General features: G+C 37.4%; 1 protein-coding gene across 1 annotated transcript in view; it reads right to left on the bottom strand.

Annotated features, from left to right (window-relative positions):
* LOC149259850 (uncharacterized) overlaps positions 1–14646 on the bottom strand; it is an 82243-nt gene extending 67597 nt beyond the window's left edge. Inside the window, exon 1 of the mRNA XM_089455427.1 lies at positions 14424–14646. Within this exon, the coding sequence (XP_089311553.1) occupies positions 14424–14646 (223 nt within the window). The remainder of the gene's footprint in view (positions 1–14423) is intronic.
* Between the last annotated feature and the right edge of the window lie 858 nt (positions 14647–15504).

Raw genomic sequence — 15504 nt, 5'->3', positions numbered from 1 at the left:
TCCTTTGCCAAAAATTGCAGAGATACAGTGAGTAATACAATAAGAGCCTCTCCCTCAAGAGTCCAACCTTCCAACCTCTGAAAATGATTGAGAAAATACATAATATAGACAATGCCAACCCATTCCCTAGCCTCTAGGGGTCGAGCTCATCCTTCTAGGAGCTGTTTCAACCAATTCTAAACTGAGCACTAAAATCTAGGCAGTCAAAACAACTTGCCACTATAAGCTAGGAAACCAATTCATTCATTAAATGTTTGCTATTTCATGAATGAATTGGTTTCCTAGCTTATAGAGGCAAGTTGTTTTGACTGCCTAGATTTTAGTGCTCAGTTTAGAATTGGTTGAAACAGCTCCTAGAAGGATGAGCTCGACCCCTAGAGGCTAGGGAATGGGTTGGAATGGTCTATATTATGTATTTTCTCAATCATTTTTAGAGGTTGGAAGGTTGGACTCTTGAGGGAGAAAGCTCTATTGTATTACTCATTGTATCTCTGCAATTTTGGCAAAGGAAGAAAGACCAGGGTTTTGCAGTCCTTTTTGGGATTCCTGTGGTTACATGTATTGATGGTGTGTTTCTCTTTGTACTTGTAAGTTTGTTATGTGATTCATCTTCTCACTTTTCCTTCTGCAAATTAGGCAAGTGAAGTGTTAAAGTAGAATTCATGATTTCCAGGCTCTGCTTTTAAGTTTGCTTAATATTTATGTTTTCATCTGTCTAAAGAGAACTCTTGAAGGTTTCTTGCTCTCTTTAGCCCCTCACTGGTCATTCCTATCCATTCACTTAATTCAAAGGCATCAATACAGTCTCCTACCTTGCCCCAAAGAACCCCCTGCAAAAACTGTGTCCAATCCCCGCACCCAAAATTGCCTTTCCCCGATTTTCCACCAAAATCTTAAAACTTCCCAATTCAAACCTTTTATTAGTTTACTAGCCTAAAATCAGTGTTTCCTTATTGGTTATCTCACCCTTTGAAGATCTTTATCGAGATAGACCGGAGAGAGCCCTCTCCTACCCCATAGGGCTAGCTACGAGGCTAAGTGGTTTGATGTTGCCTTGGAGTTTACCTTTTTCAGCCTGAGGTGAAATTTCAAGCGCTAACAAGTTCCTTGGTCAAACGCGCAATGCCTCGGGTGCTATGAACTTTTTGGGGCATCTTTTGGAGGAATGGCCACCACCATTGGATTCAGAAGACCATTTACACTTAAGAAAACCATGTTTCAAAATTTGAAAATCAAAACTACTAGGTGAAAAAGGCAAAAAACCACCTAAAAATCATGTTTCTGTCTATTTTCTAAGCTAGGCACTACGCGTTTGAGCAGTCTTCGTAGATTGCAGTTTTGGAGGGGTAAATCAAGCTCAATTTGGAAACTAGGAGCACTTTTGGAAACCAGACAGGATAAGCTTTCCAATCAGCTATCTTGAGCTATATTTGGACACCAAGAAGGTAGCCAAAACTCACCGTGAAGATGGTGCTACTCACTTCCTTTAGGCGCTACACGTTTGACACTAGCGCTGCGCATTTGATAGGCAGCCAAATTTTTCATTGTTTCTCTCGGAAAATACCGTTCACCTGTGGGATTTTGATTTTTCACCTATGTAATTCATAATGATGATGTAATTAAAGCTTGTTTTTGTTACCTAGGGTATATACATTAGATGAATGGCCTAAGTGGCATGTCATGAATTAGTTTGCTTCATATTAGGGATGAGTTAGTTTGACCAGCCTAGTCTTTAGCTATCTGTTCAGTCTTTTGGGCAACTGCTCCTCCTCTTATGGATTCGACCCTTGAGGCTAGGATTAGTTGTTTTTAGGCCTATATCATGTAGTTTCTTAGTCATTTTATAGGTTGGACTTAGTGTGGATGCTCAGAGATTGATTGTACACACCTTTGTAAGTAGTTTGGCAGGAGATTAATAAGAATTGCGGCTATTTTTCTAGGATCCCTATGGTGTGTCATTTTAGTATAGTTTCTTCTTCTGTGATTATATGTTTATATGTTTTATGTATGCCATCAATCATTTCATTGCTTCTAGTTTAATTTTTTCAAGTTTGATAGGCAGAATTCATTGCATCAGTGCTCTGCCTTAGGAAACCATTCACCATTTCATGTTTTCTGTAGTCCCTGAAGGATCCATGATTGTCACATGCCCTTCTTAGCTTCTCACCAGTCTTAAAAATCTCACCTCATCAAGCCCTAGAATGCTTAAGCCTATGCCTACCTTGACATCCTGCATTTTTTACCTAATTTCCCAGACCTAAATTGCCTAGCTCCTCCTGATCCGGCAGAACCTCTAAAAAATTCAATCAAAACTTTCGAGCTACTATACATAGCCTAAAACCCTTTACCTGATCCAATCATCTTAACTGAGATCCTTGTGGAGAGAGCCCTCTCCCGGCCTAGTAGGGCTAGCCACTTGGTTAAGCTTGGTTTCTGGTTACCCCTGCATTGCCTCCCTTCAGCTTGAGGTGAATCTAGGTGATAACATAACATATGTAGTACTGTGTACATATGATGTTACATGCCTATTGTATATATGGTGTTGTGCATATATTGCATATGCAGTGTTAGGTATAGATGGTGATATGTACATGTTGGATATGCGGTGTTGTGTACATATTGTACTGTGCACATGATGGATATGAGCTGTTATGTGCATACAGTGTTATGGGCATGTTAGATATGTAGTGTTTCATATATATGGTGTTATGTACATGTTGTATATGAAGTGTTATGTACATTTGGTGTTGTGTCCTTGTTTTACATGTGGTGCTATGTACATATGGTGTTGTGTCCATGATGGTACATGTGGTGTTGTGTGCATGTGGTGTTGTGTACATGTTGTACAGGTGGTACGATGCACATGTTACACTCTGCACACATTTTGCAGGTGGTGTTGTTTACATGTGATGTTGTGCACACATTGTACAGGTGATGTTGTGTATAGGTGATATTGTGTACATGTTTTACATGTGGTACTGGTGTATATGTGGTATTGTGTGCATTTCATACATGTTGTGTTGTAGGCATGCAGTACTATGTATGTGTATTATGTAGTTGTGGTATTGTGACATGTGTATTAATTGTGTTGTACTCTGTGTAGTACATGTTTTGTGTTGTGTTGTATGCCAAATTTAGAAGTATTTATTGTGTTGTGTCATACACTAGGTGTAGGTGTATGTGTCATGATGTATATCAGGCATAGGTGTATGTATTTTATGTTGTTGTACGCCATGTGTGGATGTATGTGTTATGATGTACACTATGTGTATGTGTACATGATTGAAGAAAAGAAAAAATCATTGGGTGATTGTCAGGTGTGAAAATCGATCTAGTGTGTGTATGGAGAGGATATAGATAGAATCTATGGATCGACTAAAGGATAAGTATCAATATTTTATTTTAGTTTTATTATGTATGCGATCTATGATTTTGAAATATGATGGTTGCATGTGATTTATGATTATGGTTTATGATGATTTCATGCGATTCATGATTCTAATATATGATAATTTTGTTTTGAGCTAACTAGATATGATATGTTTATACATGATGATTTAATCAAATAGTTAGTTTGACTTGTTGTGAGAGGAAGTGAATAAAATTGCAAGTGAACCTTATTGATGAGCTACTGATGAGGTATGGTGTGAATTTATTTAAATTATTTTTTAGTCTAATAGAAATTATGTGCTTGGTACAAGAAAGCATGAAAAAGCCCAGTTGGGTGCTCGAAACCGACTGTAAGAATTAGCAGCAATAACAAAAATGAATTGGAACAGGAAGTAGTGTGTTGGTAAAGCACTTTAGGAGCAAGGACATTGTGGGACATTGGTACCCAATAGTATCCATTGATTTCCATGATCATTCTATGATCGGTATGATGGATTTTAGTTAGGGATATGCCCTGGTTTGTGGACATCTGAAGCAAGGAAACCTTGCCAAGGGATGGGGGTGCTAGCAGAACTTGGAAGTTGTATGACTACAGGGAAAGGCGTGATCAGATTGCCTGAGGGACTACGTACCAGAGAAGGGAAGGTATGGGATGGATTTTTTTTAGTCATTAGAATTATTAGATGGAATCATATGCACATTGGGAGTGTTCCCTAAAACAATGAGTCAGTAACTGTTCATTGAGAGGAAAAGCAGTGTAGGATTGTAGCGTTAGACATTGGATGTAGTTTGACCTTGGAAATAGATTATGGAATTCTTGGGAAGGAGATGAATCCTGATATTAATTTGCAGGTGGAGATGTGAGACTTTGGATTCCCTTGTTGTGAATGGAGGCATCGTATCCTTTTATTTTCTGGTTTAGAAAACATGCATATGTGTATAGTGTATAGTATTATAAATACTGTATCAAGCTGGATTTATAAAGATCAATAGAAAGTATGTTTATTTGTTGGTTGAAGAAAATGTGCATGAGTATATGTGGTTGTTATTGTAAATATCATAATGGGTTGTGTTATAAAGATCTACCAAGCGGTATGTTGTTATGTTTTCTGCAAGATGTTATTGTAAATACTGCAAAGAGTTGTGTTATAAAGCTCCATAGGAAGTATGTTTTATTTTCAGCAATTTATTGGTTTGTAGGTATCATTGAACATTGAGGACAGTGTTCCCTCAAGGGGGAGGGTTATGTAAAATCCCTGGCTAAAAACCATGTAAAAAAGAAACAATAAGACCAAGGTCATGAGACACATATTCCAAGCTGAATGGTGGGAAAAATGTCGTACTAAATTGTCACTTCAGTTTATTAATGGCTAAGGAAATTGGAAAAAGAAATGGAAAAGTATTTGGAAAAGGAAAATAGTCATTATTTGGCATTTATTTATGAAAATAATTTAAATTAGGAGAAAAAGGAAGGTCGAAGGTCAAAGGTTGCATGTGAGGAGGAAAATGAAGAAAAATAATGGAAAATTGAGGAAAATAAAGGACCCATTAATAAAAAGGCTCTTGAGGATCACTTGGTATCTTTCGTCAGTTCAGTTTTGGAGCTCTCTCTCTATTCTCTTTCTCTCATACTCTTGGACTTGGATTTTTCTTTAATCACCCTTAGAGGAGTGTGGCATACTTAGAGTTTTGGAGCAAGAAGGGAATGGAAGAGCAGGAAAGTGCAATACGATATCGAGATCAGTAACTACAACACATTTTCCTTGTAGTTCCTGAGTTTCATGTATGACTTCCTTGATAGTTTTTGTATGCATGACACATGCATGTGGTTTCTTGGTTATGATATGTCATTGGCTTGGAGGATTGCTTGGATTGATGGTGGATTTAGCTATCCTTTTGATTCTTGGATAGCCATGGTGTTTTGGGTGTCCTTCTTTTTTTTCTGGTTGGTTGTCATGTTCCTTTGGCTGTAGGTTGAGTTACTAGTTCTTGGAAGCCTTGGTTGGAGAAAGGTTAGGAAATCCCTGTAACAACTTCAGTTGAGCTACTAGTCCTGGAAGCTTTGATGGTAAAATGATCTAGAAGCCCTTGGTGGGTTGAGATACTAGTTCTAAAAACCTTAGTTTGAAAAACGCTCTAGAAGTCGAACAATAGTTATGGGTTGAGTTACTAGTCCTAGAAGCCCTAATTGGACAATGCTCTACAACCCTGGACACCTTGGGTAGAGACCAATCTGGTGATCATTAGTGATATTTGACCATAAGGTGGAATTATTGGTTGACGGTTGATGTGGTTTGGCCTTTGGAAGCCCTCTTTTGGATTTTTTGGATTTTTCCAGGAGATCCCTCATTAATGCTTGGAATATGGCATGGTGGTGACTAGCTAAAAGAGAGATTTGGTTCAGCATAATCTATGGTCAGGTGATATGTGTAAGTCCCAAACCTAGTTTCATTTTGCATATGTTAATAATAGCTTATTTCCTATTGTATATATGGGTAAGTATACTTGTTTATATGTGTTTTTTATGGTTGTTATATCCTTGTTATTTCTCCTCGTTATATGTTGGTTATGAACATGTTTCATGACAGTGATAATGTATGGCTTTCATCAAGTTTTGGTTGATAAATGAATGCAAAATGAATATATGACCTAATAGATGATAGTGGAGCTAATGTCATAAGGAATCAATTCTTCTTTATGAATATCAAACAAGTATGAGACCCCTATGCTCAGATCTATTGTTGAAACCTGTAGATTTGATATTTGTGATATGTTTGATGAAATGACTGTCATGGTTGGGCTTGGTTAGGTCAATCCCTTGATCAATTTTTGTGTTAGAAGCCTTGTATTTGTGTCCCTTTTTGTTTTCGAAAGTCTTATTGAGCTCCAGTTAGTGGTTTGGAGACTAGCCCTGAAAAAGTGGCTTAAATCACACATTCTCTGGCATAGAACTGGCAGAAAAGGACTTTAGTATCTCCCTTACAAACATTTTGGGAGCGACTGTAGGATCTGAGTCACATGCATGCCTATGTCATGGGAGCGACTAGGGGGTTTAATTCATTGAAAATCTAGGTTAACTCAGGTGTTGGGCACTTGGAGTGGTGGATTGGTTCCTGGGGGTCCTGTAACACCTAAGGGATATCCATGAAGGGTTGGTTCATCAATTCCACTTATTTAATTACACTTAGAGAGTTGAATTATATCATAGTAACTCTTTGTCACATATTTACCTTGGTGGACTAATAAGTTTGGGTAAGTGTGGGAGGAGGGCATTACACTGATAATATCTTGAGATATTTTCACTCCTTTTCACTTAAAGATATACAAAGTGATCCTCTAATCCAAAGATAAAGGGTCATAAATTTATTGTTCTTTAGGTTCTTCTATGAAGAGTTGGTTTTATCCATAAGAAATATTTTAACATAGTTGAATATCTAGACCTTGGATCAAACCTCATAAGCTTGTATCACATGGTGATGAACTTTACCACCCGTTGGGTCCTCATATACAGTGCCTCAGAAAAGTATTAAAGTTGTAACCTATAGTGCTATAGTTTGCTCAAACGTCATGTATGGTAAGTGTTGATGTTTAGGTATCATACAGAGTGTTGCTTCATGTAGATGTTAATTTTCATTATTAGACATAATGTCTCTTCTAGGGCTTGCATCACAATAGTCCTCCTTGAATGGTCTCAAAACTTCTGAAATTTTTGTATTGTTCTTGTCATGCTTCAAAGATGTATATTAGTGAATCATTGATTGACTTGAACTGTATTAGATATATAAATATACTGAACTTATTCTTTTGAGGATATTTAGGTTTATCATGTACTTCTTCTAGATTATACTTCAATGAGAAATTATTTCGATGAGAAGAATTTTTTTAACAGAGGTTTTATTTTCTAAGTCTTGGTCTAGACCATTTTTGGTCTTCGCCTATTAAACATTCTCACAACCAAACAAAAAACATTTTGTTGATCCCTTCCATTTTGAGATGAATTTTTTATTGTAGTACTAACCTTCTATGGTAACCTTAAATTCATATTTTCAACAGAGTTACAGTTCTTAGAGAAATAATATATGTTACAGAGATATGTCACCATTTTGAATTGCTTTGGTTTGCTTCACAATATTGCATCTAGTTTAGAGTATCTCCATAGGTATAGAATTTTTCATAAGAATTTTTTGTTTTCCAGGTCTCAAATATTTTCCTTTGTTTAGGGTTATTATAGTGTCTTGTCTTGATATAATTTATAAATACTTTAAAAATCATATAACCTTGCATAGCACAGGAAATTGTTTTCAATATCTCATCTTCCACAAAGTTATAGAAGGCATGCTGCAAGATTTTTTCTTGACCTCAAATTTAACACATAATAGATGATCACAATTCAAATCACAAAATTGGATCTTGTAGACTTCAGATAATCCTGAAGTAGCTTGGAACAAGTGACATGAATGAGATAATTTCAAGAGACTTCAATGGTGTTCTTCAAGAGATTAATGTTTATTTCTTGTATTTATGTCACATAATGGTGTGTCTGATTTCCTCAGGAGTCTTTGCCTCACTGAGAAATTATTTCATGGGAAAATTTCATAGTACCTTCAAGTTGCCAACAATTGTGATCTTTGAACTACCCTTCTTTCACGTTAGCTATGATACCATGTTGAGAAATTAATATGCTGGTATATTAGGATTAATTTCTCTATCATGATAATTAATTGTGAATGTTTGTTGACATTAATAAATTTTATATTTTTCTTCATGAAACAATTACCAAAAGTACAAAACATGAAGATCATAAGATACAAATCAACAAATATTTAGGCTCCAAGTCAAGGCAAAACCCCACAAGTGGGAAAACCCAAAAAGTCCTCTTCTTATAGAATCATGTCAAAGTAAGAAATCCAACACAGAATACAAAGACCAATACTACCAAAAATAGCCCAAGTCAACCTCCTCTAAGTCTTCTTCATCAAGTCGAAGTGAAAAAATATAATGTTGGTTAAACATTTAAAATTTATTCAACTCCTGAAATTTTGCCTCCTGCTCATTCCCCCCCTGAATTTTTGACTCGTAAAATTTGGGGCCTATCATACTTCAAAACAATTTGCATAAATGGGGTAGAAAAAATCATCTTCTCTCTCTCCTTTTACCTCCTCCTTTATCCTTTGACTTCATTGGTTTTCCATCTTCTATTGGCACAAAAATCGATGTATATGAGTGAGTCAATGAATTTTCTCCGAAGTGGTCAATTTTCCCTCTATATATACGCATCTAGGAGGCCGAATAGGTGACTCTTGGAGCCCAAGTTGACTTTTTTCCCAAGGAGGGATGAATTGGTGTTGTGGTGACATTTTTTACTCTTTTGAATGAAAAATGTATATTTTTCTTTTTCATACAACATGTTCATATGGGACTTTGACTTACTTACTTTTGCTTGACTCATGAGAAATTTCCTTTTGACTGAAATAACCCTAAAATCATGAAGATTATACTTTGACTAATAATAATAATAATAATTTTTTTCTTTGTTTTATTTTACATGACATACATATTGATACAAGTACAAAGATAATCATGAAGATCGAACCTAGTTATATTATCAACACAATCAACCCCTACCAAATTTCCATATGTACCTTCCCCTTTAATAGATCTAATAAGTAAGTAATCGAGTCATATTCTATGTAAACTCAATATCCACTTCTTCAACCTTTCCTAATGTATTTTTCCCACCTCTAAGAGAAACACCTCTACCATCATAAAATTTGTTCCACGATGCACCCTACTAAACATGATCATGAATAAATAAAAATTGTTATGCCTTTCATAGGATTGCTTGAATAACCCTCAAGTTGAATTTCTCACCTTATGATAGGGTTCTTGAATAATAGTGCTCCAAAAAATGTGAAATGACAAGTGGAGTTTGTAAATTGAGCTACCACAAGAGACTGACAAGTACTCTCGTCTCAGCTCTTAATTCTCATGCATGACCTTTAGACTGAGTTCTGAGAGTGAATATTATTCTCTGTAGAAATGTACATAATTATACTAAACTATGAAATACACATTTAAATGTATGCAACGGATTACATTGGCATGATAGAAATTCATAAGTTAAATAGAAGTTCTATGGTTATCTTAGGAGATAAGAGTAATTTTTTATATATGTGGATTAACTCGTGGATGTGTGACATATGGTATCAGAGCGCTCAAGTTAATAAACTGATACCTCTCAAATAAATAAATAATAACCTTGGTGATTTGAACGTAGGAAGAAGGGAGCAGTCAGCATGAGGAGAACTGGGAATCCACCACACCATTGAGTAATGGGAATAGGACCAGCCTCATTTCAAGAAGGTAATCCTAAAGTTTGGGTATAGTTGGGAGATGAGCCACGAAATACCCACATAACTATCGTAGAAATGGAACAAGAACTAAAGGACAAGATGGCCCGGTTACAGGCAGACAATGAAAGACTAATGCATGAGTAGGTGAAAACTATGAAAATTCTATCCAATAGACAAACTCATTAGCCACTAGTCCCTAGCCCTGAACACGAAAACATGACAGCGGAACAAGAGTATTGAACTAAGAATATGGAAATAGGAGGAGGTGAAGAAAATCATGAAGAATAATGAGATAATGTGTCAAATCATAGGACACGAAAAAGGCAGAAATCAAAACTTCAAGGTGAGTTTCGAAAAATAAAGCCCCCTCTCTATGATGGTGAACAGGAAGAGGCTGCAGAGGCATGGCTCATCAATATGAACAAGTATTTCCAGCTGTACGACTATGACCATAATCTAAAGGCTCATCTATCCATTTTTCAACTACAAGGAAAAGCTACATTATGGTGGGAGGAAGTAAAAACAGTCAACAGAGTTAATGAACAAACCATAAACTGGGAAATTTTAGAGATATTTTATGGAAAAACATCTAACAGAAATGTTTTGTGACAAAAAAGCAAAGGAGTTTCATGATGTCCGATTGGGTCAAATGACCATGGATGAGTTCATAACCAAGTTCACGTCATTATTTCGGTATGTCCCTTACAGACAAGAAGAAAAAGAGAACATGAAATGGTTTATCAGCAGTCTTCCACTATTCATGAAAGAATGACTAGAGTTTGACAACCCAAAAACCATGGATGAAGTTATTCGTAAGGCACGGATCTATGACCAGGAAAACAAACTAAAGGGAGATGTGAGCAAGAGGTGGGCTGACAAAAAAGGAAGTAAATCTATTCCTAACCACAAAGGGAATAAGGGAACAGTCAAAAAAGGATCATTTAGAGGTCAAATTAACCAGAAAATGACTGGAAATTAGTCTAGATTTAAGGTACCAGGCGAAACCAAGATGAATCAGCAAGCTGGCAGAACTAAAGCAGCATCAAATAATATACCACTTATGCAATGTTGCGGATGTGGAGGTCCACACTATGTCAAAAATTGACCACAACGCAAAGGAGTTGATCAGATTTTGTAGATACAAGAGGCATATACTGTGGGAGAGGTGGTGAGGAGAGTTCCTAAAATTAATGCCACCCTTGAAGACCATAAAGCAGAACTTCATCCAACCATGGTTGAGTTTGAAGGTAAATTTTTTTACAGAACTATATCTATTTTAATTGATCCCATGGCTACCCTGAGCTATATTAGCCCCAAGGTAGTGGAACAATGTAAATTGCAAACTATTAAATTTAAAAATACTTGGTTAATAAAACTATTCACGGGAGTAAAAAGAAGAGTTTTGGCCAAGGTCAGTAATTTCCCCCTAAGTTTAGCTAACCAGTCTATCATGGTAGATCATACGACATCCTTATAGGTATGGACTAGTTGGAAACACACGGGTCCCTTGTCAACTGTAAGATCAAAACCATTAATTGCCAGGATGAGAAAGGAGAAAGACAAGAAATTCAAGGTATTCAAAAACATCTGCAAATAAAACCTGTAACAGCCTCCCAACTAGCAAAATGCTTCAAAAAAGGCTGCCAATTTTATGCAATACAAGTATGGTACGTTGATTCTAAAGATAAATCTATTTCTTTAGAAAGTATACAAGTGATAGAAGATTTCCCTGATGTATTTCCTTAGGAAATCCCAGGCCTACCCCCAAAAGGAGACATAGATTTTACCATTGAGTTAATTCTAGGAGCTGCCCCAGTTTCCTGAGCCCCTCATCGCATGAGCATACTGGAGCTAACATAATTGAAAATGCAGCTACAAGAGCTACTTGATAAAGGGTATATTCGACCCAGTATGTCCCCTTGGGGAACTCCAACGCTCTTTGTTAAGAAAAAGGATGGAACATTGCGAATGTGTATTGATTACCATCAGTTAAACAAGATGGCCATTAAAAATAAGTACCCTTTACCCTGTATTGATGATTTATTTGATCAGGTAAAGGGTGCAACTATCTTCCAGATAAAGGAGGAGGATATAGCAAAAAAATCATTTAGAAGTCATTATGGACATTATGAGTTCGTAGTGCTACCTTTTGGACTAACTAACACCCCAACAACCTTTATGTGTCTCATGAATAGTATATTTCATCAATACTTAGATAAGTTTTTATTAATATTTATTGATGACACACCAATCTATTGTCGAAGCATAGAAGAACATAAGGAACATCTCTGTATTGTTCTACAAGTCTTAAGAGAGCACAAGTTGTATGCCAAATATAGCAAGTGTGACTTCTTTAAGGAACAAATCCAGTACTTAGGATATGTCATCACCAAGAATGGAATCGCAGTAGATCCTGAGAAAATAAGAACTATCATGGAAAGACCAATACCGAAAGATGTAGCTGACATAAGATCATTCATGGGTCTAGCTAGATATTATAGATGATTTGTGGAAGTTTTCTCTAGGGTGGCATATCTTATTGCTTCTTTGTGAAAGAAAGGGAAGGCCTTTAGATGGACTCCTCACTGCCAAAGGATTTTCGATCAACTCAAGCATCTACTTACCACTACACCCATTTTGAGCATTGGTGATCCCAATAAAGAAGACATGGTTCGTATGGATGCTAACAAGGAGGGTGTAGGTGGCGTATTAATGCAAGAAGGTAGGGTTGTTTCCTATTAATCGAGAAAGATTAAAGAGTACGAATAAAATTATTCAACATATGACTTAGAACTAACAACGGTGATTCATGCCTTAAAGATGTGGTGACACTACTTAATGGGTAAGAGATTCTTGCTATTGAAAAATCATCATATTCTAACAAGCTACTTTAAATAGCCCACTTTGAATGGTAGGCAAGTTCGTTGGGCAGATTTCTTATGTGAATTCGATTTTGAAATCAAACATTTGAAGGGAAAAGAAAACTAGGTTGCAGATGCCTTAAGTCGAAAGGTAAATTGTTTATATGAAATTTCTTTCAATGAGTCAAGAACAAGTTTCTATGAGCAGATTTGTGAAACATCCATGCAAGATTAAGTATATAAACATTTATGGCAGCAAGCAAAAGTTTCAAACAACCATGAAGAATAATTCTGATATGAGGTAAATTCATAAGAATTGTTGATTTATAGGAAGAGGTTATATGTGCCTAACCAAAAACATATTAAAAATTTAATTTTAGATGAATTTCATAAGATTCCTTGTGCAGGCCACCCTGGATACCAAAAAATGATTTCTTCCCTAAGGAAGGAATTTTTCTGGCCTGGTATGAAGAAGGAAGTAGAAGAACATTTAGCCAGATGTCTGGAATGGTAGAAAATAAACGCTGAGCACCAACATCCAGCAGGTTTACTCCACCCTCTTCCTATTCCTGAATGGAAATGGGAAACCATATCCATCGATTTCACTACCGAACTACCTAAGTCAAAAAATAAAAATTATTCTATCATCATGGTAGTATAAAATTGAAAAAATCTTCTCATTTCATACCAATCTAGTCAACTTATAAAGTGGTGCAAGTTGCTAACATTTTTATTCAACACATTTTTAAATTACATGGAATACCCAAATGATGATTTCACACCGCGATGTGAAATTTACATCAGCCTTCTGGAGGGCACTATTTGATGGATTGGGCACCCAATTAAACTTTATCATTGTCTATCATCCTCAAACAGATGGATAGATGGAGCGAGTAAATTATGTGGTTGAAGACATGCTGCGAACTTATGTCTTGCAACAGCCATCGAAATGGGAGGACTACCTGCACTTGGTAGAATTTGCCTATAACAATGGATACCATACATCTCTATAGATGGGTCCTTTTGAAGTTTTATACGGACATAAGTGTAGGACACCCTTGAATTGGAGTGGTTTAGAGGAAAAGTTGATGTTAGGACCAGATATATTAGAGGAAATGGAAGAGATGGTGAAAAGGGTACGAACCAACTTGAAAACCAGTAAGGACCGGCAAAAGAAATTTGCTGATAAGAAAAGGAGATTTCCGGAATTTCAAGCAAGGGATCATGTTTCCATTCAAGTACGAGCCAAGAAAATCACACTGCAATGGATCGGATGTGCTAAGCTAGCACCCCAATTTTGCCGGTCTTTCCAAATTTTTGCTCAGATCGGGCTAATAGCTTAGCAGATTGCCTTACCTAGCCACATTTGTGTGCACAATGTCTTTCACGTTTCTCTACTTAAGAAATACATTTATGATCCTAAACATGTAATCAATTGGAAAAACATTCAAGTAAAATATTCAAGAAGTTTCTCTTTTAATACAGATTTATTAAACAATCTAGTTGATGACTTAAGTTGTTTGTTGCTGTGTAGGTCGAACTGGAAGGCGAGTTCTTGGTTTAACCTCTAGTTATACTAGATTCGAGAGAAGTAATGCCACGAAAATGAGTTATCACCCAGGCTAAAGTGCAATGACAACACTATGGGCCGGAAGAGGCCACCTGGGAAGATGAGCAAGTTTTTTTTTTCTCCGTAAAACTGCACTAATTTATATTACAAAAACCAAAAATACAGCAAAATTTACAAAAGGCCGAAGCCTCGCATCTCAGAAGAGAATTTCCCATGATTATCCATTCTAAGCAACACGCAAAAAGGGACCTGTATCTTTCCTCCAACATAACCAGTATATAATCGACACAGCAGGCTTTTGAGCCAACACAACGGACATATGACTTGACACGATGGACCCATAACTGGACACAGTTGACACGTAGTCTAACACAGTGGACACGCAAACCTTCGCGGCGGACATTGACTCTATGACAAACAAGCATACCAAGAAAACAGAAGGAGATGGACTGAGAGTAGCATTTCTGGCCATGAAGACAGAGGCTTCTGAACTAATCCTCATCAGTGAGGTAAGGCTCATCCGTTACCAAGCCCTTGAGCTTCTTGTCATCCTCTGCATCTTGGTGCGACATTTTCGGAGCTGGCTCACTGGGTCCAGCCTCTTCTACTTGCGTGGGTCGCCTCATGTCCACTCTGGGAACCTGTATATCCACCCTTGGCACTGTCAGGTTGTCCCCAGGCCTCCGGAGGTTGCTGCAGTGCTCCACAGTGACTGAAACAATGAGTGTGTTATTTTCCAACGTGCAGGAGATACGATATCTGACTGTCGGATGCTCCCTGTGACCGCAGTCCAGGATTTCACCCCTATCTCGTTCAATGCTATGGCTAACGGTGCCTCTCAGGCCTCTGTTCTGCCCAGAAGGAATGTCCACAGAGGCGGAGGGAGAAGTAGCGGGCCTCTGAGTAACAGGGCGACCCCTTGTTCCACTGCGTCGACTTCCCATCCTAAGTCTCTCAATTGCCATCCTGCAATGGCCTTCCTTAACCAAATTCCTCGAGGAAAGCTTACACCCTGCCAGAGTATGTTCCGTTGCTTCCAGAAGTTGCTGAAGCCGCTTGGAAGAATGCAGGAATACAGCATGGGTTCCGAATTTATGGATCGCCATGTGCCTTGTCCGTGGTTGAACATTGAATGGCGCCTGAACCGGAATGGACATCCCAAGAAAAATCCCCTCTGCAATGAATGTCGCTTGAGCCGAACTGAGCCTCCCCATGGCTTCAACCTTTGGTGCCTGAACCGGAATGGACATCCCAAGAAAAATCCTCTTCGCAATGAATGTCGCTTGAGCCAAACTGAGCCTCCCTATGGCTTCACCCTCCTTCGCAGTTA

This window comes from Pinus tabuliformis, chromosome 6 (assembly GCF_031772625.1).
Source record: "Pinus tabuliformis cultivar Carrire ecotype Pingquan chromosome 6, CPIR1, whole genome shotgun sequence".
Taxonomy (NCBI): domain Eukaryota; kingdom Viridiplantae; phylum Streptophyta; class Pinopsida; order Pinales; family Pinaceae; genus Pinus; species Pinus tabuliformis.
This window is presented reverse-complemented; position numbering and strand designations above follow the sequence as displayed.